This window comes from Ornithorhynchus anatinus, chromosome X1, assembly GCF_004115215.2.
Source record: "Ornithorhynchus anatinus isolate Pmale09 chromosome X1, mOrnAna1.pri.v4, whole genome shotgun sequence".
In the NCBI taxonomy this organism is placed as follows: Eukaryota; Metazoa; Chordata; class Mammalia; order Monotremata; family Ornithorhynchidae; genus Ornithorhynchus; species Ornithorhynchus anatinus.
The window spans coordinates 115,775,334-115,802,270 of NC_041749.1; the positions used below are offsets into that span (position 1 = coordinate 115,775,334).

General features: G+C 52.3%; 1 protein-coding gene and 1 non-coding gene across 2 annotated transcripts in view; both read right to left on the reverse strand.

Annotated features, from left to right (window-relative positions):
- The window catches only part of SLC5A5 (solute carrier family 5 member 5), a 28,969-nt gene extending 6,045 nt beyond the window's left edge, over window positions 1-22,924 (reverse strand). The window contains exons 1-12 of the mRNA XM_029051148.1: window positions 22,256-22,924; window positions 20,462-20,527; window positions 19,789-19,840; window positions 19,549-19,616; window positions 18,081-18,235; window positions 17,409-17,549; window positions 5,721-5,850; window positions 5,061-5,149; window positions 4,490-4,602; window positions 1,762-1,832; window positions 1,545-1,631; window positions 960-1,168 (exon numbers count right to left, since the gene is read on the reverse strand). Of these exons, the coding sequence (XP_028906981.1) occupies window positions 960-1,168; window positions 1,545-1,631; window positions 1,762-1,832; window positions 4,490-4,602; window positions 5,061-5,149; window positions 5,721-5,850; window positions 17,409-17,549; window positions 18,081-18,235; window positions 19,549-19,616; window positions 19,789-19,840; window positions 20,462-20,527; window positions 22,256-22,924 (1,850 nt within the window). The remainder of the gene's footprint in view (window positions 1-959; window positions 1,169-1,544; window positions 1,632-1,761; window positions 1,833-4,489; window positions 4,603-5,060; window positions 5,150-5,720; window positions 5,851-17,408; window positions 17,550-18,080; window positions 18,236-19,548; window positions 19,617-19,788; window positions 19,841-20,461; window positions 20,528-22,255) is intronic.
- A 2,591-nt stretch (window positions 22,925-25,515) lies between these two features.
- LOC114807118 lies at window positions 25,516-25,653 on the reverse strand. Its single transcript, XR_003755171.1, has one exon. It is a non-coding gene; the product is annotated as a small nucleolar RNA SNORA7 (small nucleolar RNA).
- Window positions 25,654-26,937: the final 1,284 nt, after the last annotated feature.

Below are 26,937 nucleotides of genomic sequence, written 5' to 3' on the forward strand. Positions count from 1 at the left end.
CTTATTAAAATCACATCTCCTCCAAGAGGCCTTCCCTAAGCCCTCATTTCCCCTACTTTCTCTACCTTCTGCATCACCTTTGCACTTAGATCTGTACTCTTTGAGCACCTGATATTTACCCCATCTTCAGTCTCACAGCACTTATGACCTTATCCTTACACTACGTATTTCCCCTTTCTGTAATTTATTTTAATGTCTGTCTTCCCTTCTAGACTGTGACCTCCTTGTGGGCAAGGATTTATTGTATTGTACTTTCCCAAATGCTTAGTACAGTGTTCTGGACACAGTGAGTCCACTGATGGATTGATTGCATAGAGAAGCATGGTGGCCTACTGGATAGAGCCCAGGCCTGGGGAGTCAGAAGGATGTGGGTTCAAATCCCGACTCTGCCACTTGTCTGCTGCGTGACCTTAGGCAAGCCACTTAACTTCTCTGTGCCTCAGTTCTCTTGTTTGTAAAATGGGGATTAAGACTATAAGCCCTATATGGGACAGGAACTGTGTCCAACCTAATTACCTGGTATCTACCCCAGTGCCTTAGAACACAGTAAGCTCTTAGCAAATACCATTATTATTATTGTTATTATGTGTCTACTTATGTATATGTGTACATGTATGTCTGTGCATATACCTAAGTGGGCATGGATTTCAGTATGTATGTACGTGTGTATGGATCTACCAGTGACAGAGCTGAGCTTTTCCATCTGAACTCTTCAGTCTTTGCCACGGAGGCCTCACCCCCGCTAGGCTCGTCCTGTCCCTCTGTTTAGATTCTGGCCCTCTGGAGCCAGAGTCTTTCAGACTGGGGATGCCACAGGATCCCAGACAGAGCTGGCAGAAGGGCTGGAATGCTGGCTGCAGGCCCTAGTCCATTCTTGGTCCACCTGACCCCTGTCGGACCGTCTCAGGCCGGTCGGTCCGGCTCTCTAGAGAGTGGGATCCCCCACCCCATGACCTCACCTGTCTGCGGGGGTGGAGGCGTTCCGTGGCGGCAGCGGGCCCAGGACGATGGTGCTGTTGAGTCTCCCTTCACTGGCATTATACAGTGGACACAGGTCCCCAAAGGTGGGCAGCACCCCCATGGTGTCCGGGCTGGGTGGGTACAGGGTGCCACCCACTGCCACCCAGAAAGACAGAAAAAACCCGGTTCCCAGGCCGGAGAAGACACCCTGGAAGCAGAAATGTGAGGGGGTTGTGGGGTTGGAAGGTAGAGAAAGGGCCTTGTTGTCACCTGGTTACCTCTTCCACATGGTGGCCTCCCCTTTGGTGGCCCCCAACCAGACTGGGCTTCTGGGCCATGCGGCTCGAACTGTGTGTATTGGGTGGCCAGTTCATGTTGTGCAGCTAATGGGGAAAAAACTCCCTCTTCCCAACCAGTTTCTGGGAGCTGAACAAAGCCAGTTGACTTTCCTTACAGTCCTAAGTCCCACCCCGACTCGCCGGAAGAATTCAGGCAGGATGGGATGGGATAAGGGGAAGGGATGGGATGGGGGTGGAGGGAACAGGACTGGGGGGAGGGGGCAGGGCCAGAGGGGGAGCACTTACGGTCGTGTTACAGATGGGAACAAACATTCCCAGGATGAAAGCACCGAGCAACGGGCCACTGATCACCCCCATGACGGTGAACGAGCCCTGGAGAGTGGAGAGAAGAGGGTCAAGGCAGTCAACCCGAGCCTCTTCACCCTACCCACCCGTAAGAAGTTGGGATGGCCTCTCAGCTCAGAAGTGGAGGTAGGGGTAAGGTGGGGGGAGGGGGCCTGACCTGCAGCACCCCTCCTCCAAGAAGCGAAGACAGAGCAGCGACCGTGATGCAGGCGGAGCCGTAGATGAGTGCTGGAACACAGAGAGGTCTGGTCAACTGCCAGGAAATATGCATGCCAGGCAAGGTCAGGAGAATGGGGTCTGGGAGGTGTGGGGGCCAGGGCATTGGACTCTCTCCCCCAGTCTGTCAACTGAGGCCTTGAGGGGGTTAAGGCATCAGGTGTGTGTGTATGTGTGTATGTACACATATGCATACATAGCTCATGTAGATATATCACCTGGCTGGAGGAGAGGCCCCTGATTTAACGTGTCCCTAATTCTGTGGTATTTTAAGTGCATAATAAGTGTTCAATAAATGCCATTGATTGATTTATTGATTAACTCTGCCCTCTCCTCCGCCCAGCAACATCATTTCTCCATCCTTGTTGATTCCCTTGCCCATTGCCTTTGACAGTTGTTTCAGTTGTTTAAATCCCTACTCAAACACCCTGTCCCACAGCCTCCCCATCTCTTGTCCCTCATGACCTGGCTACCTACTTTATTGAGAAAATTGAAACCATCAGGTGTGCTCTCCCTAATATCTCCCCTGCTTCTCTCCAGTCCCTCCCTCCTCCTGCCCCATACTTCAACTCTCCCATCTTTCCCAGCACTATCTCGTTACCTCCTCTCAAAATCCACCCCCTCCACCTGCACCTCCAATCCCATCCCTTCATACTTTATCAAAATGCTTCCTCCCTCCCTTCTTCCCCTTCTGACTGCCATCTTCAACTGTTCACTCTCCAGTGGCTTCTTCCCCACTGTTTTCAAACATATTCATGTCTCCTCTATCCTAAAAAAAGTTCCTTGACCCAAGGGCTCCCTCCAGTTATCGTCCCATCTCCGCTCCTACCATAATAATAATGTTAATAATGTTGGTATTTGTTAAGCGCTTACTATGTGCAGAGCACTGTTCTAAGTGCTGGGGTAGATACAGGGTAATCAGGTTGTCCCACATGAGGCTCACAGTTAATCCCCATTTTACAGATGAGGAAACTGAGGCACAGAGAAGTTAAGTGACTTGCCCATAGTCACACAGCTGACAAGTGGCCAAGCTGGAAGTCGAACCCATGACCTCTGACTCCAAAGCCCAGGCTCTTTCCACTGAGCCACGCTGCTTCACCATTCCTTTCCAAAATCCTTGAGCGAGTTGTCTTTACCCGCTGCCTCCACTTCCTCTCTTCCAATTCTCTCCTTGACTCCCCTCCAATCTGGCTTCTGCCCCTTCACTCCACAGAAACCGCCCTTTCGAAGGTCACCAATGATCTTCTTGCCAAATCCAACGGTACTCCATCCTACTCTTTCTTGACCTCTCAGTTATCTTTGACACTGGAGACCACTCTTTCTCCTGGAAACATCCAACCTCAGCTTCAATGACACTGTCCTCTCCTGGTTCTCCTTCTATCTCTCAGGCTGCTCATTCTCATTCTCTTTTGAGGGCTCCTTCTCTGTTTGCCACTCCCTAACTGTGGGAATCCCTCAAGGCTTTTCTGGATCCCCTTCTATTATCCATCTATACCCATTCCCATGGAGAACTCATTTGCTCTTGTGACTTCAGCTACCACCTCTTTGCAGAAGATTCCCAAATCTACATCTCCAGCACTGATCTCCTTCTCTGCAGTTTTGTATTTCCTCCTGTCTTTGGGACATCTCTACTTGGATGTTCCACCAATACCTCAAACTTAAAATGTCCAAAACAGAACTTATCTTTCCACTCAAACCCTGTCTTCTCCCTGAGTTTCCTGTCACTCTAGACAGCACCACCATCCTCCCTATCTCACAAGCCCATAACCGTGGCATTATCCTCGGCTCATCTCTCTTCTTCAATCCACATATTCAACTTGTCACCCAAATTCTGTTGGCTCAACTTTCACAACACTGCTAAAATATGCCTTCTATTTTCCATCCAAACTACAGCCATGTTAATCCAAACACTTATCCTCTCCTGCCTTGATGACTGCATCAGTCTCCTTGCTGACCTCCCTGGCTTCTCTCTCTCTCCCCACTCCTGTCCATAATTCACTTTGCTGCCTGGATCATTTTTCTGCAAAACCAATCAGTCTGTTACCCCACTCCTCACAAATGTCCAGTCGTTGCGCATCCACCTCCACATCAAACAGAAACTCCTTACCATCAGCTTTAAAGCACTCAATCACCTTATCCCCTCCTACCTTACCTTGCTGACTTCCTATTACAACTCAGCCCACACACTCCGCTCCTCTAATGCCAACCTACTCACTGTACTTCAATCTCGTCTATCTCATTGTCGACCTCTCGCCCACGTCCTGCCTTTAGCATGGAACACCGTCCCTCTTCATATCCGACAGACTACCACTTTCCTACCTTCAAACTCTATTAAAAAGCACATCTCCTCTCAAGAGGCCTTCCCCGACTGAGCCCTCATTTCCTCTTCTCCCATTCCCTTCTGTATCGCCCTTACAATTAGATTTGCACCCTTTATTCACTCCACCCTCATCCCCACAGCACTTACGTACATGTTGGTAATTTATTTATTTATATTAATGCCTGTCTCCCCCTCTAGGTTGTGAGCTCGTTGTGGGCAAGCAACGTGTCTACTCATTCTGTTGTTGTGTACTCTCCCAATTGCTGAGTAGGTGCTCAATAATACAAGTGACTGACTGGGGGTGCCGTGGCTTTCAGCCTTCCCCTCATGGCAGGGGTCATCAACTCACAGAGCCCCTTGGAGATGAGGGTGAGTTTCCGGGGGCTCAGGGATGGCAACCGGGGCTTGATGAGATCCTCCACTGTCACAGCCGCCATGGCGTTGATGCTGGTGGATGCTGTGCTGTTGTCGGGGGAGAAATGGGATGGGGACACATGTGGTGGTGGTACTAGGGGGCTGACTGGTGGTGTCTGCTCACCTTTCCCCCAGTCCCTTGGAGCAATGCCCCTCCCCTATTCTTAGCCACACACTGAGCCTGCCTGCAGATGGGGTGGGGCTGTGAGGGGAAGGAGAGCTCTCTGCTGGATACCAGCACCCCCATGGGTCCCTGGGCACTCTAACACTCTATCCTGCCAACAGGGACTCAAGAGATACCTGCAGCCTCTGGCCCTTTCCTCCTCTTCCCCAGGGTTTCCCAGTCCACCCTTCCTCCATGGGTTGTGGCTAGCGTCAATGAGAATAGCACTGTTCACCGCTGACCAGGACAACCGACTGTCCAGGCACTGGGTGGAGGGGAGGGAGAAAGGTTCTGCAAGCCTGGTTGCCGGGGCACCTAAAAGTGGGGAAGCTTCAGTTCTTACCTCAAGGTGCCACTATAGGCACAGGCCAGGAAGAGCCCAGGGACCCCTGGAAACTTCTCAAAGATGTCCAGGACCAGGTAGGGCATGTACTGTGGGGAGGAAGGGAGGAAGGGCTGCAGCTGCTTCCTCCAGGGGCCTGCTTCCTGGAGGGGATGCCCTCTCCCTCTCATGTTTCCAAACCCTTTGCGTGAACTAGCCTCCCTGCTCCTGTCCCCAAGGCCACCCCTCCCTCCACCCCTCCCTGCCCTTCCCTTCTATATAGTGTGGTGTCCAACCACCTATTCCAGGAAGCCTCCCAGGATTACCCCCATTCTCTTCCTCATAGGGCACAATTTGTTTTCAGTACATGCCTGTCCTGATTGTGTCTGTCTGTGTGTCTATCCAGAGTCAACTCTCAGACTGGGAGCCCCATTAAGTCGTGAGTGGGGAGGCCCAGTGGGAGAAGGCAGAAGTGATGCTGTGGGAGAGGACGGGAGGGCCCAGGAGGTGGCAGGAGCAGGAATCCTGGACTCAATGCCCAGAATGGCCTTTCTAGCCACCCCAGGAGCCCCCCCTCCCTCTCTCTCCCCCCTCCCCCTACCAACTATCCGCTCTTCTCCAAGATGCACCAGACTGGAGCCTGTGGAGCCGCTGTTCCGCCTGCCTGGTCCCAGGACTTACCTGATCAGGGGCCGAGATGTACCCGGCCAGCAATGGGTCACAATCCTTGTACAGCACAAACATGACAATGCCGCAGCTGACAGCACTACCCACAATGAAGAACAGTCCCACCTGGTTCACCAGCAGAGCTCTGTGCCAGGAGGGAGATTGGGGGGGGGGGGCGGGGAGAGGGGAGAGGAGGGTGGACAGAGAGAGAAAACAGACATTGACAGGGAGACAGAAAAAGACGGAGACAGAGGAGACAGAGAAACAGACATTGACAGAGGGTGGCAGACTCAGAGACAGGGAGACAGACATAGACAGGCATAGACAGAGACAGAAAAAGAGAGAGAGAGAGAGAGAGAGATGGCCATGATTATTCAGGCTCAGCAGCCAGCGCTGGCCAAATGCTACCTCCCACTTTCCAGCACCCTCCAACCTTTGACTGGGCTAACCCCAGGTACCCCACAGTCTCCCCTCTCTGTCACCAAACCCGGCTCAAGTTGATGTTGGCATCATGGCCCACATGGCTGCCACCCAACACCAGCAGGAAAGCCTATCACCCCTGGGTGGGGTGGATATCGAGGCTTCTCAAGAAAAACGTGTACCTGGAAATCAGATGCTGAGGAATATGCAAAAGAGCAGTAATTCATTTACTGACTCATCCACTCAGGTGCTTGGGGGAATCAGCGTCCTTCCCCTTATTTCCTGCCCTCTCTCCTTCCCCCTCCTGTGGCTACCTGCCCTTCCCACTAATAGGATGCTTTCCCTGGGCGATTCTAGACTGTCGAAACCCTCCTCACCTCTCCACAACATGGGGCTGTGGCTTCCCTGACTCACCAGCCCCAGAGTCTGTAAAATGGGTATTAAGACTGTGAGCCCATGTGGAACAGGGACTTTCTCCAACCTGATTTGCTTGTATCCACCCCAGCGCTTAGTACAGTGCCTGACACATAGTAAGTGCTTAACAAATAACTATAATTATTAGGAAGTGATGCCTCAGCCACTGAGACCCGTACCAGGGATGGGCCTTGCGTCCCCTCATCTTTCCCAGACCTGGGCAAGTTGATATCCCAAATGGTGGTGGAGGCAGAGACTGGTGTGGGGGTCTGGGGCCCTGAGGGGAGGTTGTCAGCCCTGAGGCCTCATGCTCCTCCCCCAGACCCCGAGGAGTTGTAAGGGCAAGACTGAGATTGGGTGAGTCAAGGGCATTTTAAGGTTATCGGGGATCTGGGAGAACAGAGGCTGTGTCTATAGACAGACTCGGTAGGGGAGAGTCCTCAGCCTTCGTATATTCCCGCTCCTGGCACTGTACTTATTGACTTCGGTAAGATTAGTGGTGTGGGTGCGATTGCAGGGTGGGTCTGAGCCAATAAATCACTTATGAGACCTTGTCCACACCACACCCTCTGGCTCTTGTTCCATCCCCACTCTGCTCCTGCACCTGTCCAGACTTCTTGAGCGGCTGCACCCACCGCCGCCTCCTCTCCTTCCTCTCCTCCCGATTCTCTCCCTCCGGCCTGGATTTTGCTCTCTTGACTCTCCTGACCTGGCCCTTGCCCAGCTCCCCAGTGACCTCTTTCTGGCCCGACCCGATGGGTTGGCCTCCGTTCTAGCCCTCTGGCACCTCTCTGCAGCCGACAATCGACAGCCCACACCCATCTTGGATTTACATACACAGGGCCCTCCTGGTCCTTCCACTCTTTCCTCAACCTCCTCTCTCGGTTCTTCTCAATCCCTTCCTCCTTTAACTGGGGCCAGAGGGGGAAGGGGTATGACTAGGCTCAGTCCTGGGTCCCCCAGGCTTCTCACTCTGCACTCACTTTTTCGGGGGGCTTATCTCTTTGGTGACTCCATCCTCTCATCTCGGCAGGCGACCCCAATCCTGACCCCTCTCTTCTGGCCTTTTCCCCCCAACCCTCACCCCCCTGACACCCCTCACCTCCTACCTCTGGGCCATCCCCACCCGGATGTCCAGCCACCACCATACACCCAGCCATCCCCAGCCCGACCCCCCAATCTTCCCTCCTCCTTCCACCCCCTCCCCAGTTTTCTCATCACAGTCAGTGCCACCAGCCCTTCCCCGTCACACCAGCCTGCAGCCTTCGGGTCCCCTCTGTCTCCTTTCAGCCATTTACTCAACCCTCAATTCAGGTGGTCTCTAAACTCTGCCGGTTCTTCTTCTCTAATATTTCATGGACACCCCCTCCCTTCCTGCCCCTGACTTACTGCCAAAATCCCAGTTCAAGCCCTCGTCACCTCCCAGCTGGATTACTGACTACAGCAGCCTTTTTCCCGGCCTCCCTGCCTCCAGACTTCCCCATCACGGGTTGGTCCTGCCCGGACTGTCTCAATCGCCAATCAGAACCTATTCCCCCCAAGAGCTCCCCCCTTTCCCAAATAGAACAGAAATGCCTGACCATCCACTGGCTTCCAGACCATCCCCTTGCTGGCTCCCTCTCACCCAATGCTCTCTCACTCCTGCCCAACCCCAGATCCCCTTCTTCCCTTGGCCCAAGCAGAGCTCCATGTGTCCCTCACTTGGGCTGCTGATCACATCTTCTGCCTGCCTGGAATCCCCTCCTCCCATCCTCCGCTTCACCCAACCTCAGTCCTCCCCTTTTCAGAGACCTTTCGCAAAGCTCCCTCCTCCAGGAGGCCTCCCTGATTAATCCTTCCCCTTCTCGGTCCAGCCTCCCCCTGAGCCACCCCAGCCCTCCTATACACAGATCAACCCTGTCCTCTCCCTGACTTTCCCGTCATTGTAGACGGCACCACCGTCCTTCTCGTCACCCCACACTAAGTACGTAGCCTTGGTGTTTTCCTTGACTCCTCTCTCTCATTCAACCCATATATTCAATCCTTCACCAAATCCTATCAGTCCCACCTTCCCAACATCACTAAAATCCTTCCTTTCCTCTCCATCCAAACAACTACCACGTTAATACAATCACTCATCCTATCCCGCCTAGATTACTGCATCAGCCTCCTTGATGACCTCCCAACCTCCTGCCTCTCCCCACTCCAGTCCATACTTCATTCCACTGCCCGATCACCTTTCTACAAAAATGTTCAGGACATGTCACCCCCCTCCTCAAAAATATCCAGTGGTTGCCCATCCACCTCTGTATTAAACGAAAACTCCTCACCATTGGTTTTAAAGTTTCTTGCACCCTCATACCTCACCTCGCTTCTCTCCTTCTACAACCCAGCCCTTATACTTTGCTTCTCTAGTGCTAACTTCTCACTGTCCCTTGATCTCACCACCAACTCCTGGCCCATGTCCTGCCTCTGGCTTGGAACAGCCTCCCTCTTCAAATCCCTCAGACAATTATTCTCCCTGCCTTCAAAACCTTATTGAAGGCACATCTCCTCCAAGAGGCCTTCCTAGACTAAGTCCCACTTTTCCTCATCTCCCACTCCCTTCTGCGTCACCCTGACTTGCTCCCTTTTCTTTCCCCACCACGCAACCCCACAGCACTTAAGCATATATCTGTAATTTCATTTATTTTTATTGATGTCTGTCTCCCCCAAGTAGACTGTGAGTTCATTGTGGGCAAGGAATGTGACTATTTATTGTTGTATTGTACTTTTCCAAGTGCTTCATTCAGTACTCTGCACATAGTAACACAGTAAGCGCTTAATAAATACGATTGAATGAATGAATGGTTTCAATTTACCAGCCATTCGAGACATATTCACCTACATCACTCACCCAGCCACGCATTCACGTGCGCGCGCGCGCACACACACACACACACAAGCACACATGCACACATCCAGATACATTCACTTACACCCACACACACTGTCTGGCCCGGTTGTCCAGACCCAGATGCCTTGTGCATGAAGGAGAAAGCAGCAATGGCAGATGAAAGGAATGGAAATTACGGGGAGAAGCTGTCCTTGACCCCAGCAGCCTAGGGGTGGGTGGCAGGAAAGATAACCAAAACCCCAAGGGTATTCAACTCTCCCAGAGCTCCTGTTTCCACTTCCTGTCCCCTGACACTACCACAGAAGCTCCATTTGCACCTTGCACATCTGTCCTGGAGAATCCATGCATATGTGCAAGGGTTTAATCATTCCCTGTCTATTGGGGTCCTGCAAGGCTCGGTGCTGGGTCCTCTGATCCTCTCTTTCTCCACCCACTCTCTTGGGGAACTCATCCCCTTGTGTGGCTTCAGTGCCCTTCTCCAGGCGAGTGACTCAGGAACTCACCTCTCCAGGCCTGACCTCATCTCCCCCTGCCTTCCGTCCCGTGCCTCCTCTCGCCTCCGGGGCAGCTCTCTGGGGCTGGCCCGTGGGCATGTCAAGCCAGAATCGGAACATCTCATCTTCCCTCCCAAGCCCTGCCCCCGTCCCAACCTGCCTGCCTCCGCTGAGACCCTGCCATCCTCCCTGTGACTGAAGCCCCCAACTCGGGGTCCCCAGCAGCACCGCACTGTAACTCTGCTCTCACATCCAGGTTACTGACAAAACCTGACGATTTTTCCTCAGAAACATCTGATGGATCTGCCCCTTCCTCTTCGCCCATTCAGCTGCCACCCCTGTTCAACTGCTCGACCTATCATAATTGGGCTGGTGCACTGGCCTCCTCGCTGGCATCCCTGCCTCCAGCCTCTCTCCCTTCAATCCATACTCAACACTGCTCCCTGGATCAACTTCCTAAAATATTACTCAAAACACATCTTCTCTCTCCTCAAAATCCTCCAGTGGTTCCCCAGCTCCCACTGCATCCAGCAAAGACCCCTAGATATTGGTTTCAAGACTGTCCACCAGTCCTCTCCACCATACTTAGCAGCTCTCCTCGCCTGCTACACCTCAACTTGCAGTCTTAGCGTGGCCTAAAGGACAGAGTACAGGCCTGGGAGTCAGAAGGACCTGGGTTCTAATCCCAGCTCTGCCACTTGTCTGCTATTTAACCTTGGGCAAGTCACTTCACTTCTCTGGGCCTCAGTTACCTCATCTGTAAAATGGGGATTGAGACTGTGAGCCCCATGTGGGACAGGGACTGCATCCAATCCCATTTGCTTGTATCCATCCCAGTGTTGAGAACAGGGCCTGCCAATTAGTAAGTGCTTAACAAACACTGTAATTATTATTTCACCTTCATTCCTCCCAAATTTGTGGCTTCATACAGGTGACTCAAAAATCTCCATCTCCCTTTTTTGCCCACCTCTGACTCTTGGCTCTGCATGTCCCCAGGGCCTGAAATGCCCTTCCCCACCATAGATTGGAAGCTCCTTGAGGACAGTGATTATGCCTACCAACTCCTCTGCACTGTACTCTCCCAAGCACTTAGTCCAATGCTCTACACTCAGTCAACGCTCAATAAATACCATTGATTGATTGATTGACTGACCTGCCAGACCTCAGCCCTCCCTACCTTCAAAGGCCTCCTAACCTCTCACTTCATCCAACAAGCATTAAGAAGTCAAATTTATGAACCTTTCAGCTGTCTGTTGCAACTATGCAGTTATTTATTTCTACCCCTCTTCAGCACTTGTGTACATACTGGTATTCATTTACATAATTGCCACCGCCTCATCATTCTCCCACTTGATTTTTGAGGCAAGGTTTTTTTTAAAGCAGTGATAGCGGTGCACAGTACGCTGGGAATAAACGTCGGGTGAGGATATCGGAGATATTTTCAAGTGCGCTCAGCTTCTTTCCTCCTCTTTTTTCTCCTGCTTTCCTTATTGCCAAACTTAATTCCCCATGCAATAACCCCTCCCATGTTTCTAGATTTTAAAAATTATGCCCCAAAGTGGGACGATTATGTGAGTAGATATGGTATGTATATTCGCTTGCACATTCAATTTCATTAATTCTGATTCCACTGCCAGTGACTATTTCTATGTCTGTCTTCTCCATTAGAGTGTGAGTTCCTTGTGGACAGAGGACCTATCTTGTGCTGCTTCTACTGTACTTCTTAAGTGTATAATTCAGTGCACTGATTTTAGTAGGCATTCAATAAATACCAGACTACTACTACTGTCTCTGTCTTCCTCTCTGGGAAGCAGTGTGGCCTAGTTGAAAGAGCCCAGGCCCGGGAGTCAGAAGACCTGGGTTCTAATCCAGACTCCACCAGCCTGCTGGGTGACCTTGGGCAAGTCACTTCACTTCTCTGGGCCTCAGTTTCCTCATCTTTGAAATGGGGATTCAACACCTGTTCTCCCTCCTACTTAGACTGTGAGCCCCATGTAGGACAGGGACTCTGTCAAACCTTATTGTCATGCATCTAACCCATTGCTTAGGACAGTGCTTGACATATTGTGTAGTAGATAGAGCATGGGCCTGGGAGTCAGAACGTCATGGGTTCTTATCCTGGCTCCGCCACTTGTCTGCTGTGTGACCTTGGGCAAGTCACTTCACTTCTCTGTGCCTCAGTTACCTCATTTGTAAAATCGGGATTGAAACTGTGAGTCCCACGTGGGATAGGGACAGGGTCCAACTCTATTTGCTTGTATCCACCCCAGCATTTAGTACAGTGCCTGGCACATAGTGTTTAATGAATACCACGATTACTATATTGCTAACTACTGTCCACTTGGTCCCACCTCAGCATTTTTGGCTGATTTTGGTTCTCTCCTTCCTACTCTTTACTCCCTTCTACGACAACCTCAACATTAATGGTCCTTCTGACCTCCAGGCAACTGGCTTCCTCAGCCTACTCGAGATTGCAGGCCTCTTGCTTCCCTCCCCTCAGTTATGCATCAATTCAAATGTACACATCTCTATCTCTAACCTCACCATCTCTGACTTACAGCTCTCTGACCACAATGTGTTCCTACCCTTCACCCTCAAATTCTGACCTCGCCTTCCACCCATGACCTCCAGACTCTGTACTGGTGATAATAATAATAATAATAATAATGATGCTGGTATTTGTTAAGTGCTTACTATGTGCCAAGCACTCTTCTAAGTGGTGGGGTAGATACAGGGTAATCAGGTTGTCCCACATGGGGCTCACAGTCTTAATCCCCATTTTACAGATGAGGTAACTGAGGCACTGAGAAGTGAAGTGACTTGCCCAAAGTCACACAGCTGACAAGTGGCGAAGCCAGGATTAGAACCCCCGACCTCTGACTCCCAAGTCTAGGCTCTTTCCACTGAGCCACACTGCTTCCTTTTCACTCACTACCAAACTCTCCCTCACCTTGATAATACGGTCTACATCCTCATATCTTGCATCTTATCTTGTATTAATTAATTAATTAATTAAACCATATATATTGAGTGCTTACTTTGTGCAAAGTACTGTACTAAGCACTTGGGAGAGTACAACATCACAACAGACACATTCCCTGCCCAAAAAACAAGCTCACCTTGTATCTTGTATCTTGTAACACCTCAGAGCTTAGTATGGTGCTTGGCCCATAGCAAGTGCTTAACACATGTCATAATTCTTTATAATTATTGTTATTATTGTAATTATTATTATTATTATCATCATCTCTTCCCTCTCCACCAGACTCAACTCCCTTGTCCCCCTGCCTCAATGTTGCTCTTGCACAACTAACCGCCAGCTCTGGATCACTAAGCCAATTTCTATCGCCTCAGATTCCCTCTGTCCTATTATAACTCGGTTCTCTCTTCTGCTTGAGAGCTCTTTCATTCCTCCCTCATCGACTCCCTCTCCCACAACTCCCACGGACTGTTCCAAGCTCTTGACTTCCTCATGAAGCTCCCAGTGTTCCCACTCCCCTCCCCCTAATCCCTGATGACCTGGCCAACAGCTCGGTTGGTAAAACAGAAACCATCGGGTGTGAATGCCCCGCATTCCCTCCTTCCCCTTCTCATCGCTCCACTACTCCCTCCTCTTTGTCCTCCTCCCCTGCTGCCTCTCAAGAGATCTCCTGCCTGCTCACTAACCCTACTCCCTTCAATGCACCTCTGACCCATTCCCTCTCATCTCTGAAAAACACTTGCTCCTCTTCTCCTCCCACCCCTCCATTACTGCAGCCTTCAACCTCACTCTCAGATGGCTCCTTCCTCTCCACCTTCAAACACTTAAGTCTCCCCTATAATCAAAAAGCTCTCTCCCACTCGATCAATGGTATTTATTAAGTGCTTACTGGGTGCAGAGCAATTGAACTGAGCACTCAGGAATCAATCAATCAGTGGTATTTATTGAGCCCTTACTGTGTGCAGAACACCGAAGTAAGTACTTGGGAGAGTGCAATACAACAGAGTCATGGACACGTTTCCTGTCCACAACAAGCTGATGGTCTAACAGTTTCCTATCAATCAAGGAAGCAATGGTATTTATTGAGGGCTTACTGTGTGCAGAGCACTGTACTAAGCATTTGGAAGAGTACCATATAACATATTGGGCAGACACATTCCTTGCCCTCAGTGAACTTCCAGTTAGAGAGGGAGACACTAGAACCCCATATCACGCCTCTCTTTCATGTCCAAACTCCTCAAAAAAATTGAGGTCTTCACTTCCCCTCAGTCCTGGCCCTCTACAGTCTAATTTTCACCCCCTTCACTTATTTTTTATGGTATTTGTTAAGCACTTACTATGTGCCAGGCACTGTACTAAGTGCTGGAGTAGATACAAGCTAATCAGGTTGGACATAGTCCATGTCCCACATATGGGGCTCACAGTCTTAATACCCATTTTACAGATGAGGGAACTGAGGCACAGAGAAGTTAAGTGACTTGCCCAGAGCAGCAGGCAAGTGGTGGAGCCGGGATTGGAACCCAGGTCCTTTGGACTCCCAAACCCATGCTCTATCCATTAGGCCTCATTGCTTCTCATCATCATTACTGTTATTATTATGTTCGTTAAGTGTTTACTATGCGTCGAGCACTGTTCTACTCACTGAGGTAGATACAAGTCAGTCAGGTTGGACACAGTCCCTGTCCCGCATGGAGCTCACAGCCTAAGCAGAAGGGAGAACAGGCAGTGAATCCCCATTTTATAGATGAGGAAACTGAGGCACTTAGAAGTGATGTGACTTGCCGAAGGTCACACACAGCAGACAAGTGGCGGTGCCAGAATTAGAACCCAGGTCCTCTGACTCCCAAGCCCAGGCTCTTTCCACTAGGCCACATTGCTCCCCGAGATTGCTCCCTCCAAAGTCATTCATGACCTCTTCACACTGAAGTCCAAAGAGCTCTACTCTGTCTTAATCTTCCTTGATCTCTCTCCCACCTTTGACACCGTGCGCCCTTCCTTTTTCCTTGAAATGCTTCCAGACCTCGGGTTTGTGTCATAGCACTTCCCTGGTTCTCCTACCAGTCCAACCATTCCTTCTCTGCTTCTCTCGCCGACTTCTGTTCCACCTCTTGTCCCCTAACCACAGAGCTCTACATCCCCAAAACGGAGCTCAGCCTCCACGTCTATGCAGATTACTCTCCATCCCAGACCTCTCCCCCATCGTTTGGATGGTCCTTTGGCACCTCCATCTCAACCTGTCCAAAACTGAACTTCTCATCTCCCCTCTTAAGTCCTTTCCTCCTCCCAGCTTTCTCGCCCCCGGGGATCTACCATCATTCTCCAACTCTGATGTCATCCTCAGTTCCTCACAGTCATTCAACTCTCCTATTTGATCCATTGCTGATTTTTGCTTCAGAAGATTTCCCGGGTCTACCCCTTCCTCTTCACCGCACTGTGTCCAACCTGGTAAACTCGTATCTACCCCAGCACTTAGAACAGTGCTCAACACTTAGAAAGCGCTTAACAAATACCATAAAAAGTCCCCCTCCCTCATCTACCAACTCTGTTTTATTGTACTCTCCCAAGCGCTTAGTACAGTGCCCTGCACACACTAAGCTCTCAATAAATACCACTAATTGGTTCAATAAATATCTCTGATTGATTGGTTCTACCCTCGTGGTATATCTTGCTTAGTCTACTCTGTTAGTCTTCTCACAGTTCTCCCTGCCTCCAGCCTCTCTCTGCTTCAGTCCATACTCCGTGCTGCTGCTTGGATCATCCTCAATCAATGAGTGGTATTGACTGCACGTTTATTGGGTCCAGAGCATAGAACTACGTGCTTGGGAGAGTTCAGTACAAAAGAGTCTGTGTGCTCCTGAAACATCGCCTCAGCACACGTCTCTCCAAGCATCAAGCAGACAGCCCTCACTGTTGACTTCTGGATGCCCTGGGCTCTCTTCCGCTACTCAATCAACCTATCAATGGTATTACTGAGCACATACTATGTGCAGAGCACCGTACTAAGCGCTTGGGAGAGTACAATCCACCAGAACTAGCATTAGAGAAGGGGGTGGTCTACGGTGTCAAAGGCGGCTGAAAGGTCTAGGATGATCAGGATGGAGTAGAAGCCATCAGATTTGGCGAGAAGGTCATTGGTTAATGACCTTTCTGATGGGTTCCCGATCCCCTGAGTCATATCAAATGAACAGCCAACTCTAGCATATATGGAGCTGATCCACCCTCAGCATCTGTGTATATATGGATATTCAATTGTATGTTCAATTACTTGTACAGTCCTCTACCCTGTAAGCTCCTTATGGGTAGGGAACATGTCTACCAACTCGGTTATACTGTACTCTCCCAAGCATTTAGTACAGTCTTGGCACAAAGTTAGTACTCGATAAATACCACTGATTGATTGATTATTTTTGCTGATTCTACTCTTTGTAAATATTTTTATGCCTATCTCTGCTGTTGAACAGTAAATTCCTGGAGGGAGCCTGTGTATTGCTTCTTCTGTCTCTGCCTTGAGCTTAGTACAGTGTGTTGCATTCAGAGCAGCTTGGCCCAGTGGAAAGAACAGGGGCCCAGGAATCAGAGGACCTGCGTTCTAATCCCGGCTTTGCCACTTGTCTCCTGTGCGACCTTGAGCAAGTCAATTAACTGCTTTTTGCCTCTGTTTCCTCATCTGTCAAATGGGGTTTTAAAACCTGTTCTTTCTCCTACTTAGACTGGGACCCCCTGTGGGACAGGGACTGGGTCCAACCTGACTATCTTGTACCTACCCCAGAGTTGAGTATGGTTCTTGGCACCTAGAATATGTTTAACAAACACCACAGTTATTATTATTACTGCTGTATAAGCTCCTCTCTAGACTGTGGGCACATTGTGCACATTGTGGGCAGGGTATGTGTCTGTTACATTGTTGTATCGTACTCTCCCAAGTGCTTAGTACAGTGATCTGCACACAGGGAGGGCTCAATAAATATGACCGACCTACTGACATTGCTGCTGCTATTATTCATTCATTCATTCATTCATTCATTCGTATTTATTGAGCGCTTACTATGTGCAGAGCACTGTACTAAGCGCTTGGGATGTACAATTTGGCAACAGATAGAGACAATCCCTGCCCAATGACGGGCTCATAGTCTAAGCTACTACTCCAGATGGTTAATTAACAGTAAAGACTTCAGAGGGAGTGAATGAAAAAGCATCCACTATCCACTTATCTCAAGCAGATCAGGTGAAGGCTGACTGGAGGCAGGGGACCGAACTAGATGGCCTCTTGATATTCCTTCCATTCCTATCCCCTCCCCATAGCTCCAGGGGTTCTCACTTGACCACATGTAGGTGAAGGGAAAATGCCAGATGGGAGGGTGCCAGTGGGTGGGGACCAAGCCCTTCCTTCCCTCCCCTTCCCAGGAAGGGTCTCTGCATCCCAACCTCCTGTACCACGTTACCCATCGGCCACCTGGTGCCTGTGTGGCCTGTGCCCAAAGGGCCAGGCCCGTGTCCTCCCTTAGCCCAGGGCCACTCACAGTTTCGCCTCCTTCTCCGTTTTGCAGGCCACGTAGCGCTGCACCTGGGCCTGGTTCACCCCGTACATGGACAGCCACACCATGGTCCCCCCGAAGATGAATGTCCAGAAGGTGTAGCGGCTCCGGGGGTCGGCGTTGAAGCTGGCGGAGGGGTGGAGAGGGCGGGGTGGATGCCCAGGGAGGCCATCAGCCCCGGGGACGCCGGGCTTACGGGGCCACGGTTTCCCTCTCTTCCAAGGGGGAAGAGCAGGGTTGGATGGGTCCAGTGGACATTCTTGCATGTGCCTGGTGGCCTGCAGAGTGGGTCCAGGATCTTCCAAGAGGAAAGAGGAAGTGGCAGTAGCCCCACCTCTAAATCCCCTTCGTGAGGCCCCTAACCAGGATCCATTTCCTTAGCCCAGCTTTCTAGCGATGGCTCAGGGAAGTCATCCATCTGAGGAGGCCCTGCCCCCAGTAGCTCCACCCACTGGTCAGTCATCATGAGAACTTTCTGGGGGAAGAGAGGGAGCCCCCTCTTCCCCTCTGAGGGGAGAGGCCTGCGGCAGTGGAGGAGCAGAAAGGGGGGAAGGAGAGGGTCCTTCCCCTCTTCCTTCCCCCCACTCCCGTCCCTCAGAGAGTCCTCACTCCTGGTTCTCTTCTGCTTGCTCCTCCTGGCGGGCTGAGCCCACTTACTCTCCCAGGTTGACCCGCGAGTGTTCGTTGGCGATCTCCAACACCCGGCTGGTCCCACCCAGCAGGATGGTGCCCTGGATCAAGATGGCAATGAACCCGGCCAGCATCACAAACACCTGGAACACATCTGTCCAAACCACGGCTTTCATCCCGCCCTGTGGGTGGGGGAGAAGAGACAAAAAGGCAGAGCCTGAGGGACCAAAGCCCCTGGGCGGAGGAAAGCCATCAGCTAAGGGTCAGCAACCTTTGGGTGTGGAAGAGCGGGGATTGTGTCACAGGGCCCTGGAGCTACAGCTGTAGATAGAACTAGCTGCGCTATCTGGGAGCAGGAGTGTAAGGGAGGGAGGAGTGTAGGGGAGAGAGAGGGAGGAGGAGGAGGAGAAAAAGCAGCATGGCCTAGTGGAGAGAGCACAGGCCTGGGAGTCAGAAGGACCTGAGTTCTAACCCCGGCTCTGCCAACTGCTTGCTGTGCAACCTTGGGCAAGTCACTTCACCTCTCTGGGCCTCAGTAAAATGGGATTATCAGATTATCAGACCTGTAAAATGGGAACTCAATGCCTGGTCTCCCTCCTACTTAGACTGTGAGCTCAATGTGGGACAGGGACTGTGTCTGACCTGATTAAGTTATACCAACCCAGCACTTAGAACAGTGTTCATAATAAGTGACACATAGTGACATAATAAGTGCTTAACAAATATTATAAAAAAAAAAGAGGAAGGAAAGTGATGGGAGTGCTGGGAGGGACTATCGAGGCCTCGACTTGCCGAGCTGCATTTGGTTACAAGAAGAGCCGGATATGCCTCACGAGCCATGGTTTGTCAGCCTTCAGCCTAGAGGATATTAAGTGAAACTACAGCAGGAGGGAGTAAGAGTAGACTAAAGGAGTCTCACAATTAATCACTCAATCAATCAATAGCAATTGCTGAGTGCATACTGTTTGCAGAGCCCTATGATAAGCACTCGGAAGAGTACCATACAATAGAGTAGGTAGGGATGATCCCTGCCCATAAGGAGTTTTCAGATTAGAGGGGGGCGACAGACATGAAAATAAATTACAAGTGGATCTGTACCTATGTGGGGAAAGACTGAGGGTGGGGTGAAAAATCTCTAAGTGCTTATGGGGTACAGACTCAAGCGCAAAGGCAGTGCCATAGGGAAAGCAACCAGAAGTGAGGGTTTATCACGGAAGGCCTCCTGGAGATGTGAGTTTAGTCTAATCCCCTGAGAGACCCTCCGGTATGAGTTCCGCTGCTCTTTTGCCCCTCTTTCTCAGCCACCCAAGAGCCTTTTTTTTTCTTCCGATAATGATGTCATTTTGGGACTCGAGCTTCTTGTAAAGAGAACCGGCTCCTCTGGAGAAGCAGAGGCTTTGACCTACCCTGGGTGGGGGCAAGGGTCCACCCGGAAACTTGGGTAACAATTCGGGGGCCATACCCAAAGACCCTGGCCCCAGGGCCGGGGACTCACCACAGTGGTGTAGAAGGTGCAGATGGCTCCCGTGGAGAGGAGGGAGGCCCAAATGTCCAGTCCAGTCACTAGAACAAAGAGGCACAGCTGGCTGATGAGCAGCACAGGAAGCCCAGCGACAAAAAAGCCAGGCAAAGGGGCAGCTTGTGCCAGGTCGGGGATTCTGGAGGGAGGGCCCGCCCCGGTCCCGCCCCGCCCCGGCCCCCACTCCAGTCCAGCCAGCCTCCCCTCAGGTTGTACCTTGGTTGAGGATCAGTGCTGGGGCGTAGATAACAATCCCTGTGTAGAGCATCTGCAACAGAAAGGAAGAATGAAGGCAGGGGCCAGGAGAGCCAGGTTGGACAAGGGAATGTCCTGCTCGGAGGCAGGGGGATGCTTACAATGTCCTCTGTAAGCTCAGAGATGGGGTGAATCACACTCCTATTCTTAAAGATCTCCAGGGAAAGACCTTTCACAGCCTTCCTTGGGCCCCTCGTGAGAGAGATCTCCCATCAATCTACCTGAAGTCACTTCTGCCACAGTTCAAGCTCCTAAACTCTTCCCCTGAAATTCGGTACCATCCTCCCACGCTAAACCCCAGCAGGTGGGAAGGTTGACCAGGCTGCTACCCTCTGCCCCCTCTCTTTCTAGGGAAATGGCCTCTGCCTGGACAGCCTGCCTCTCACTCCAGTCCAGTCCCAAAACAGGGTTTTGGGCCTCCAGGCAAGTCCAGGATTAAACAGGATAGAGTCTGGGCTCTGGGGGAGGTGGAGAGCTAATGGGTGGGGTCAGCAAAAACTGGGTCAGAAGCTCCGCTCTCTTCTCCTCCCCCCGCCAGGCCTCCCAGGCCCCTCAACAGAAACCGGGCTGGAATTCCAGGGAGGGGCTGGGATGGACCGGGGTTAGGACCCCCATGGGGAAACAGATGCCTTACCGTGGCCACGATGTACTGAAAGGTTCCACACAGGCGCACCAGCCTGCTGAACCTAAGTTCCAGGTACTGAAAGGGAAGAGAAAACCAACCTGGAGACAGATCTATGGGGTTCAAAGGAACCTGGACAAGTCAACTCACCCACGCCCCTGCCTCCAGGCAAGGCAACAATTGCCGAAAGATAACCATCTCCCACCTTCTTGAAAGTCTCCAGGGGAGACTCCTTTGGGACCATAAACTCCTTGGGGAACATATCCCAGGGCCTAGCAGACAGGAAGTCTTAGTGTCTAACTCCACTCCCTTCTGCTGCTGATGAAGCTTCATACGCTCTTGTCCTGGCTTCCATGAATACAGCTGCTCATAGTGTCTCCACACTCCAGAACCCCATAGTGGGGAGGGACCTGGAGGGGTTATTTGGTCCAGCCCCCTGCCATCAAGAAAGTACAAGCCTAAACCTTCCAAGGCCCAGGAGTGTTTCTAATGTTCCCCAAAGAGGGAGACTCCACATCCTCCCTCATTCGCCTGCTCTACTGCTTAATTTCCCCACTGCCAGTATCCCCGATTCCTGTAGTCAAGAAGTTCTTCCTCATGTTTAACTCAACACTCTCCTGCTGCAGGTTCAGCCCATTTCCTCAGGTGGCATTGAAACAGTTGGTCTATATCTTCCCTCTAAAACTCTTAGGTAGGTTTGAAGATGGTAAGATCACCCCTCAGCCTTCTCTTTGTCAAGCTGACCCCTAAACCTTTTCCCCCAACCCCATTTCCCTTAACCTTTTCCTTTATCCTTATGAGCTTTTGCAAATGGATCTCCAATCCCAATTCAATTGTGAGTTCCGGGGTTTCGAGGGCTGGGGAGACTCCTGAAGCGAGACCTTGTTGACCCTGGTGACCCCGATTTAGAGTTTCCCTGATTCTCCTCTCCCAGTGGTGCTGATGGAGCATTCCCATTGGGCCTTTTCAACAGTGAGGTCCATTGAAACCCAAATCCATTTAGAACCCCCATGGACTGCACCGGGGCTTAGCCACCTCTCCATCCCCCCCCGCCCCCCACTTACTCAATCCCTCTCCCAGCCCCTAGCTGTCTCCTGGGGCAGATCCTGGATTGGGTTCCTGCTTCAAATACCACCAAGAAGTTCCTCTCCTCCCTGAGAACCCAAGAGCCACTCAAGTTCCTCCCCCGTCCCCCGAGGGGCCCTCTCCGCCTATTGGAGTTGGCAGGGCGATGCCACCCTGGGGGCAGGAATCCGATCTTGGCAGAGTCTTTCCCCTTCTCAGACTTTCTAAGTCCTGGCCTTCTCTTCTAGTTGGGGTGGGTCCAGCCTCAGGGGTGGAGGGAGGGAGGGGGCCCCCCAGGCTTCCCGGACTCGGGGAGGGAGGTCAGAGTTGCTGCCCATCAAAGTAGGGCCCCTGAATGTCATCTGGGAGCCGATACTGAGTGGGGAGATGGATGAGGGCGGCATTTGGGTTGCCGGCGCTCCTTTCCTCTCATCTTCCCCTCCCCTAAGAGTCTCCTCTCCTAGTCCTTGAGGCCCGGGGGCCTTTCATTAGAGTGGCTCTCCTCCCTCCCCAGAGACACAGGTTTCCACGGAACCTGAGACCTTTTTCTCCCTTCTCCTTCGGGGCTCCCTGGGTCCATGTCGGGAGGAGTGGGGAGCTGCCGGACTTCCACCCTTCTCTCCTGGAGGCTCCCGTTTCTCTCTCTCTCTCCCCCCTCCGCCCCCCAAGGCTCCCATCTACCCCAAATACCGGCCTCCCCCGACTCCCGGGGGTGAGGCCGAGCCCTCGGGAGCCTCCTACCTCGTAGGTGCTGGTGAGCCCCAGCCGGTAGAAGACGGGCAGGAAGAGGAAGGCGGTGAGGATGGAGTTGAGCACCTGAGCCAGGCACATCCAGAGGAACTTGAGCCCATAGCGATAGGCCTCGGCCGGCACCCCCAGCACCTGGATGGCCGACATGAAGCTAGCTGACAGCGACAGCCCCACCGGCACGGCGCCCATGCGCCGGCCACCCGTGAAGAAATCCTCCGACGTCTTCTGGCCGCCCCGGGCCAGAGCGTGGAAGAGCCCGATGCTCGTGGAGGCGAGGAGCATCAGGCCGAAGACGGCGTAGTCCCAGAGGCCGAAGGTGACCCTCTCCGGGCTGAAAAGCTCCATGGCCCCCCTCCTGGTCCCGGTACCCGCTCCTCCTCGAACTCCCGGCAGTCGCGAGGGAGCGAAGGGCAGAGAGATCGGGGCGCCGACGGCACTCAAAGCTGCCAGCCCCCGGGGAGGGAGCCGGGCCCAGGCGGGCGGGAGCAGGGAGAAAGGTGGCGGGACGATGAAGAGAGACGCGCAGGAGGGTTTGCAGGCGGGGAGGAGGGGGAGGGAGGCGATGGGGCCCGGCTGCCTCGGCTCCGTCCAGTGGGGCCGGCTGAGGGCTCTGGGGAGAGGCCCGGGGCCGGGATTTATAAGCCGGCCCGCCGGGGTCATCGGGCCTCGCCCCACTGTGACACAGCGCCCGGGCTCACGGGCACCCTTTAAGCGCCGGATCCGGCAGGGCGGGTGGGGCCGGGACAGGTGGGAGCTTGTGAGGCCTCCGGGGCGGAGGGGGTGGAGGGAATCGAGGGGTGGGAGGGAGAGGATGCCCCACGCGTCGAGCTGGCAAAGGGACGGGGAGGAGGGCCCGGGCCTAGCCCCGCGGGGGGAAGGGAGAGGTGGAAAGCAGGGAAATGGAGGGATGTGGCCCATCCAGTGGGGGTTTGGGATTGGGGAACTGGGGACCTAGGAGGGTCAGCAGCTGGGAGGTGAGTTGGGGGAGGGAAATTTGGAAAGGGGTTGGAGGATGCGGTGGAAAGGAGTTTGCAGAAGGGGCTCTATCGGGGTGGGCACCCTTTGGGATGACCTGTTTGGGCCACGCTCCGTAGTCTCCAGTGGGAAGATCTCCCTCACCAGCCTTCCTCCCTCCCCATCTCAGGCTTCTGCTGAATGCCCCGGGTGCGCCTCCAGGCCTGTCTCCCAGAAACGGAAAACATCACCGGTGGGCACCGAGCCTTCACAAGGAGACGGCAGCTGCCATAGGGCTGACTAGGGAAAAGGAGAAAGAGAACCATGGACTCCTCAGAGCGGTGCCCTGAGTGCACCTCAGGCAGCACCACTTTCCCAGCAGGCACACATCAAATGCCAGTTGGGGTTGATGATGATGATGATGGCAAAGACAGTAAACTATCTTCCCCCGCCCCCGGACCGTAAGCTCATCTTGCGAAGGGAACGTGTCTACCAACTCTGTTACACTGAACTCTCCCGAGTGTTTAATACTGTGCCCTGCGCACAGTCCCCTCTCAGTCTCCAGATCACGCCCGGAGAGTTTCCAGTACTCTGCCAGTCTCGACTGTGGGAGGGAGAGTCAAGCAGAGGCAAACCCATTCCATTCCTAGCTTGGGCAGTGGCAGGCAAGTGGAAGGCAATCTGTTACAAGTCAAAACTCACCTGTACTGGGCAGCAGCGGCATGGGAGAGAGTCGAGGGTGGAGACTCGAGTTTACCGTGCGGAAGAAGGCAACGGTAAACCACTTCCATATTTTTACCAAGAAAACTTTATGGAAACCCTATCAGAACGATTGCCATTGGAGGTGGGCAGCTCTGGGGGAGCTGTGTCCACGGTGTCACTATGGGTCGGAGACAACTCGACAACATAAAGCAAGACAAGACTGCACACAGTAAGCACTCAATCAGAACGATTGATTGCTTGCTTGCTTGATTAATTAGCCATCACGATGGTGGTCGTGACAGAAGTTCTTCAGGACCGAGTCATAGTTGCTTGGCGTTACTACTCCTCCCTCCCTGCCCGACTCTCTCACCCACCATTCCTAATACTCTGTCTGGGGAGCCAAGACCCCCAATACCTGGGGTGTGCCCACATCACTTGCCCAAGCCAGTCAGGAGTGAATGAGCTGAAGGGCCAGAATGTCGGGGCTCTAATCTTGACTCTGACCTTGGGCTAGTCACTTAACCTCTCTGGGCCTCTGCCCCCCCCCCCCCGAAACAGGGGGAGATCAGCCCTGAACCTCATCCTTGATTCTGAGGGTTAGGATAGAGGGAGAAATGGGAGAAACCTAAGGAACCAGGCATGGGCCAGGACTATACTTAGGGTATCAATCGATCAGTCGATCAATGTATATATTTATTGAGCTCCTCAGTATTTGGCAGAGATTTCTGAACCCTTTTAGCCTGTACTTATGGCCCTCCCCCCTCCCTCCCCCACACGCTCCCTTCCTACAGCAAAAAGCAATCCGCCCATTCCTCAGCCCCTCAGATCCTCAGCCCCTCCCCTTCGGCAAACTGAGCGAGCTCTGGGAGGAACCGGTCAAAGGGAAGGAGGCTGTGAACCTCCAGGGAGAAATGTGAAGTTAAACGATTTGCAACCAAGCCACAAGTCAATGGCTCCCACTCGCCCTGCTCTTTACTGAGTGAAATATACACTGAGTGGTCCACACTGAGTGGAATACACACTGTAAATGCCACTAAGCTTCTGGTTTGGGTCCAGGACAGACTTATACTCCTAGAGGATAATAGAATTATGTACAACAGTCTTGACTGGGTTAACAACCTGTGTTGATGCTCTTTGGGCATTTGGGTGCTAATTCACAGCTCCCAAAGGCTAATGAGTAACAATTCAGTGCTCTCTGGACTGCAGAACCAAAGCAAGAAAAGCTGAGGGGACAGTGATTCAACCCTTCAGGTGAAGAGGCAAGTTTGGAAATTATTAACATTAACATTAATAATAATAAATATTAATAATAATTGTGGTGTTTGTTAAGCACTTACTATATGGTAAGCACAGTACTAAGCACTGGGGTCTTGTCTAATGCCGTCGAGTCATTTTCGACCCATAGCGACACCGCAGACACATCTCTCCCAGAATGCCCCACTCTCCATCTGCAATCGTTTTGATAGTGTATCCTGAGAGTTTTCTTGATAAAAATACCAAAGTGGTTTACCATTGCCACCTTTCATGCAGTAAAACTGGGGTCTCCGTCCTCGATTCTCTCCCATGCTGCTGCTGCCCAGCCTGGGTGAGTTTTGACTTGTAGCAGATTGCCTTTCACTCGCTAGCCCCTGGCCAAGCTAGGAATGGAATGGATAGGCCTCTGCTTGACTCTCCCTCCTGTAGCTGAGACTGGTAGAGAACTGGAAACTCTCTAGGTGCGACCCTGAGAGGGTAAGCACTGGGGTAGTTAAAGATAATAAGGTTAGACAGTCCCTACCTGTCTAGGGACTCACAATCTAAGTAGGAAGGACAACAGGTATTGAATCCCCATTTTTCAGAGGAGGTAACTGAAGCATAGAGAAGTTGTGTCTTGCCCAACTCGTCACAAAGCAGACATGTGATGTAGCCGGGATTAGAACCCAGGTCCTCTGACTCCCAAGCCCTGACTCTTTCCATCAGTGGTATTTATTGAGTGCTTACTGTGTACAGAGCACTGTACTAGCGTGGCTCAGTGGAAAGAGCACGGGCTTTGGAGTCAGAGGTCATGGGTTCGAATGCCGGCTCTGCCACTTGTCAGCTGTGTGACTGTGGGCAAGTCACTTAACTTCTCTGTGCCTCAGTCACCTCATCTGTAAAATGGGGATGAAGACTGTGAGCCCCACGTGGGACACCCTGATTCCCCTGTGTCTACCCCAGCACTTAGAACAGTGCTCTGCACATAGTAAGCGCTTAACAAATACCAACATTATTATTATTATTATTACTAAGCACTGGGGAGAGGACGATACAACAGAGTTGGTAGTTGCTTTGACTACCATCTCTACGCAGATGACACGCAGATCTACATCTCCGCCCCTGTCCTCTCCCCCTCCCTTCAGGCTCGCATCTCCTCCTGCCTCCGGGACGTCTCCACCTGGATGTCTGCCCGTCACCTAAAACTCAACATGAGCAAGACTGAGCTCCTCATCTTCCCTCCCAAGCCCGGTCCGCTCCCAGACTTCTCCATCACCGTGGATGGCACGACCATCCTTCCCGTCCCGCAGGCCCGCAATCTCGGTGTCATCCTTGACTCGTCCCTCTCGTGCACCCCACACATCCTATCCGTTACCAAGACCTGCCGGTTTCACCTCTACAATATCGCCAAGATCCGCCCTTTCCTCTCCACCCAAACGGCTACCTTACTATTACGGGCTCTCGTTATATCCCGGCTAGACTACTGTGTCAGCCTTCTCTCTGACCTCCCTTCCTCCTCTCTCGCCCCCTCCGGTCTATTCTTCACTCCGCTGCCCGGCTCATCTTCCTGCAGAAACGATCTGGGCATGTCACTCCCCTTCTTAAACAACTCCAGTGGTTGCCTATCGACCTCCGCTCCAAACAAAAACTCCTCACTCTAGGCTTCAAGGCTCTCCATCACCTTGCCCCTTCCTACCTCTCCTCCCTTCTCTCTTTCTACCGCCCACCCCGCACGCTCCGCTCTTCTGCCGCCCACCTCCTCGCCGTCCCTCGGTCTCGCCTAT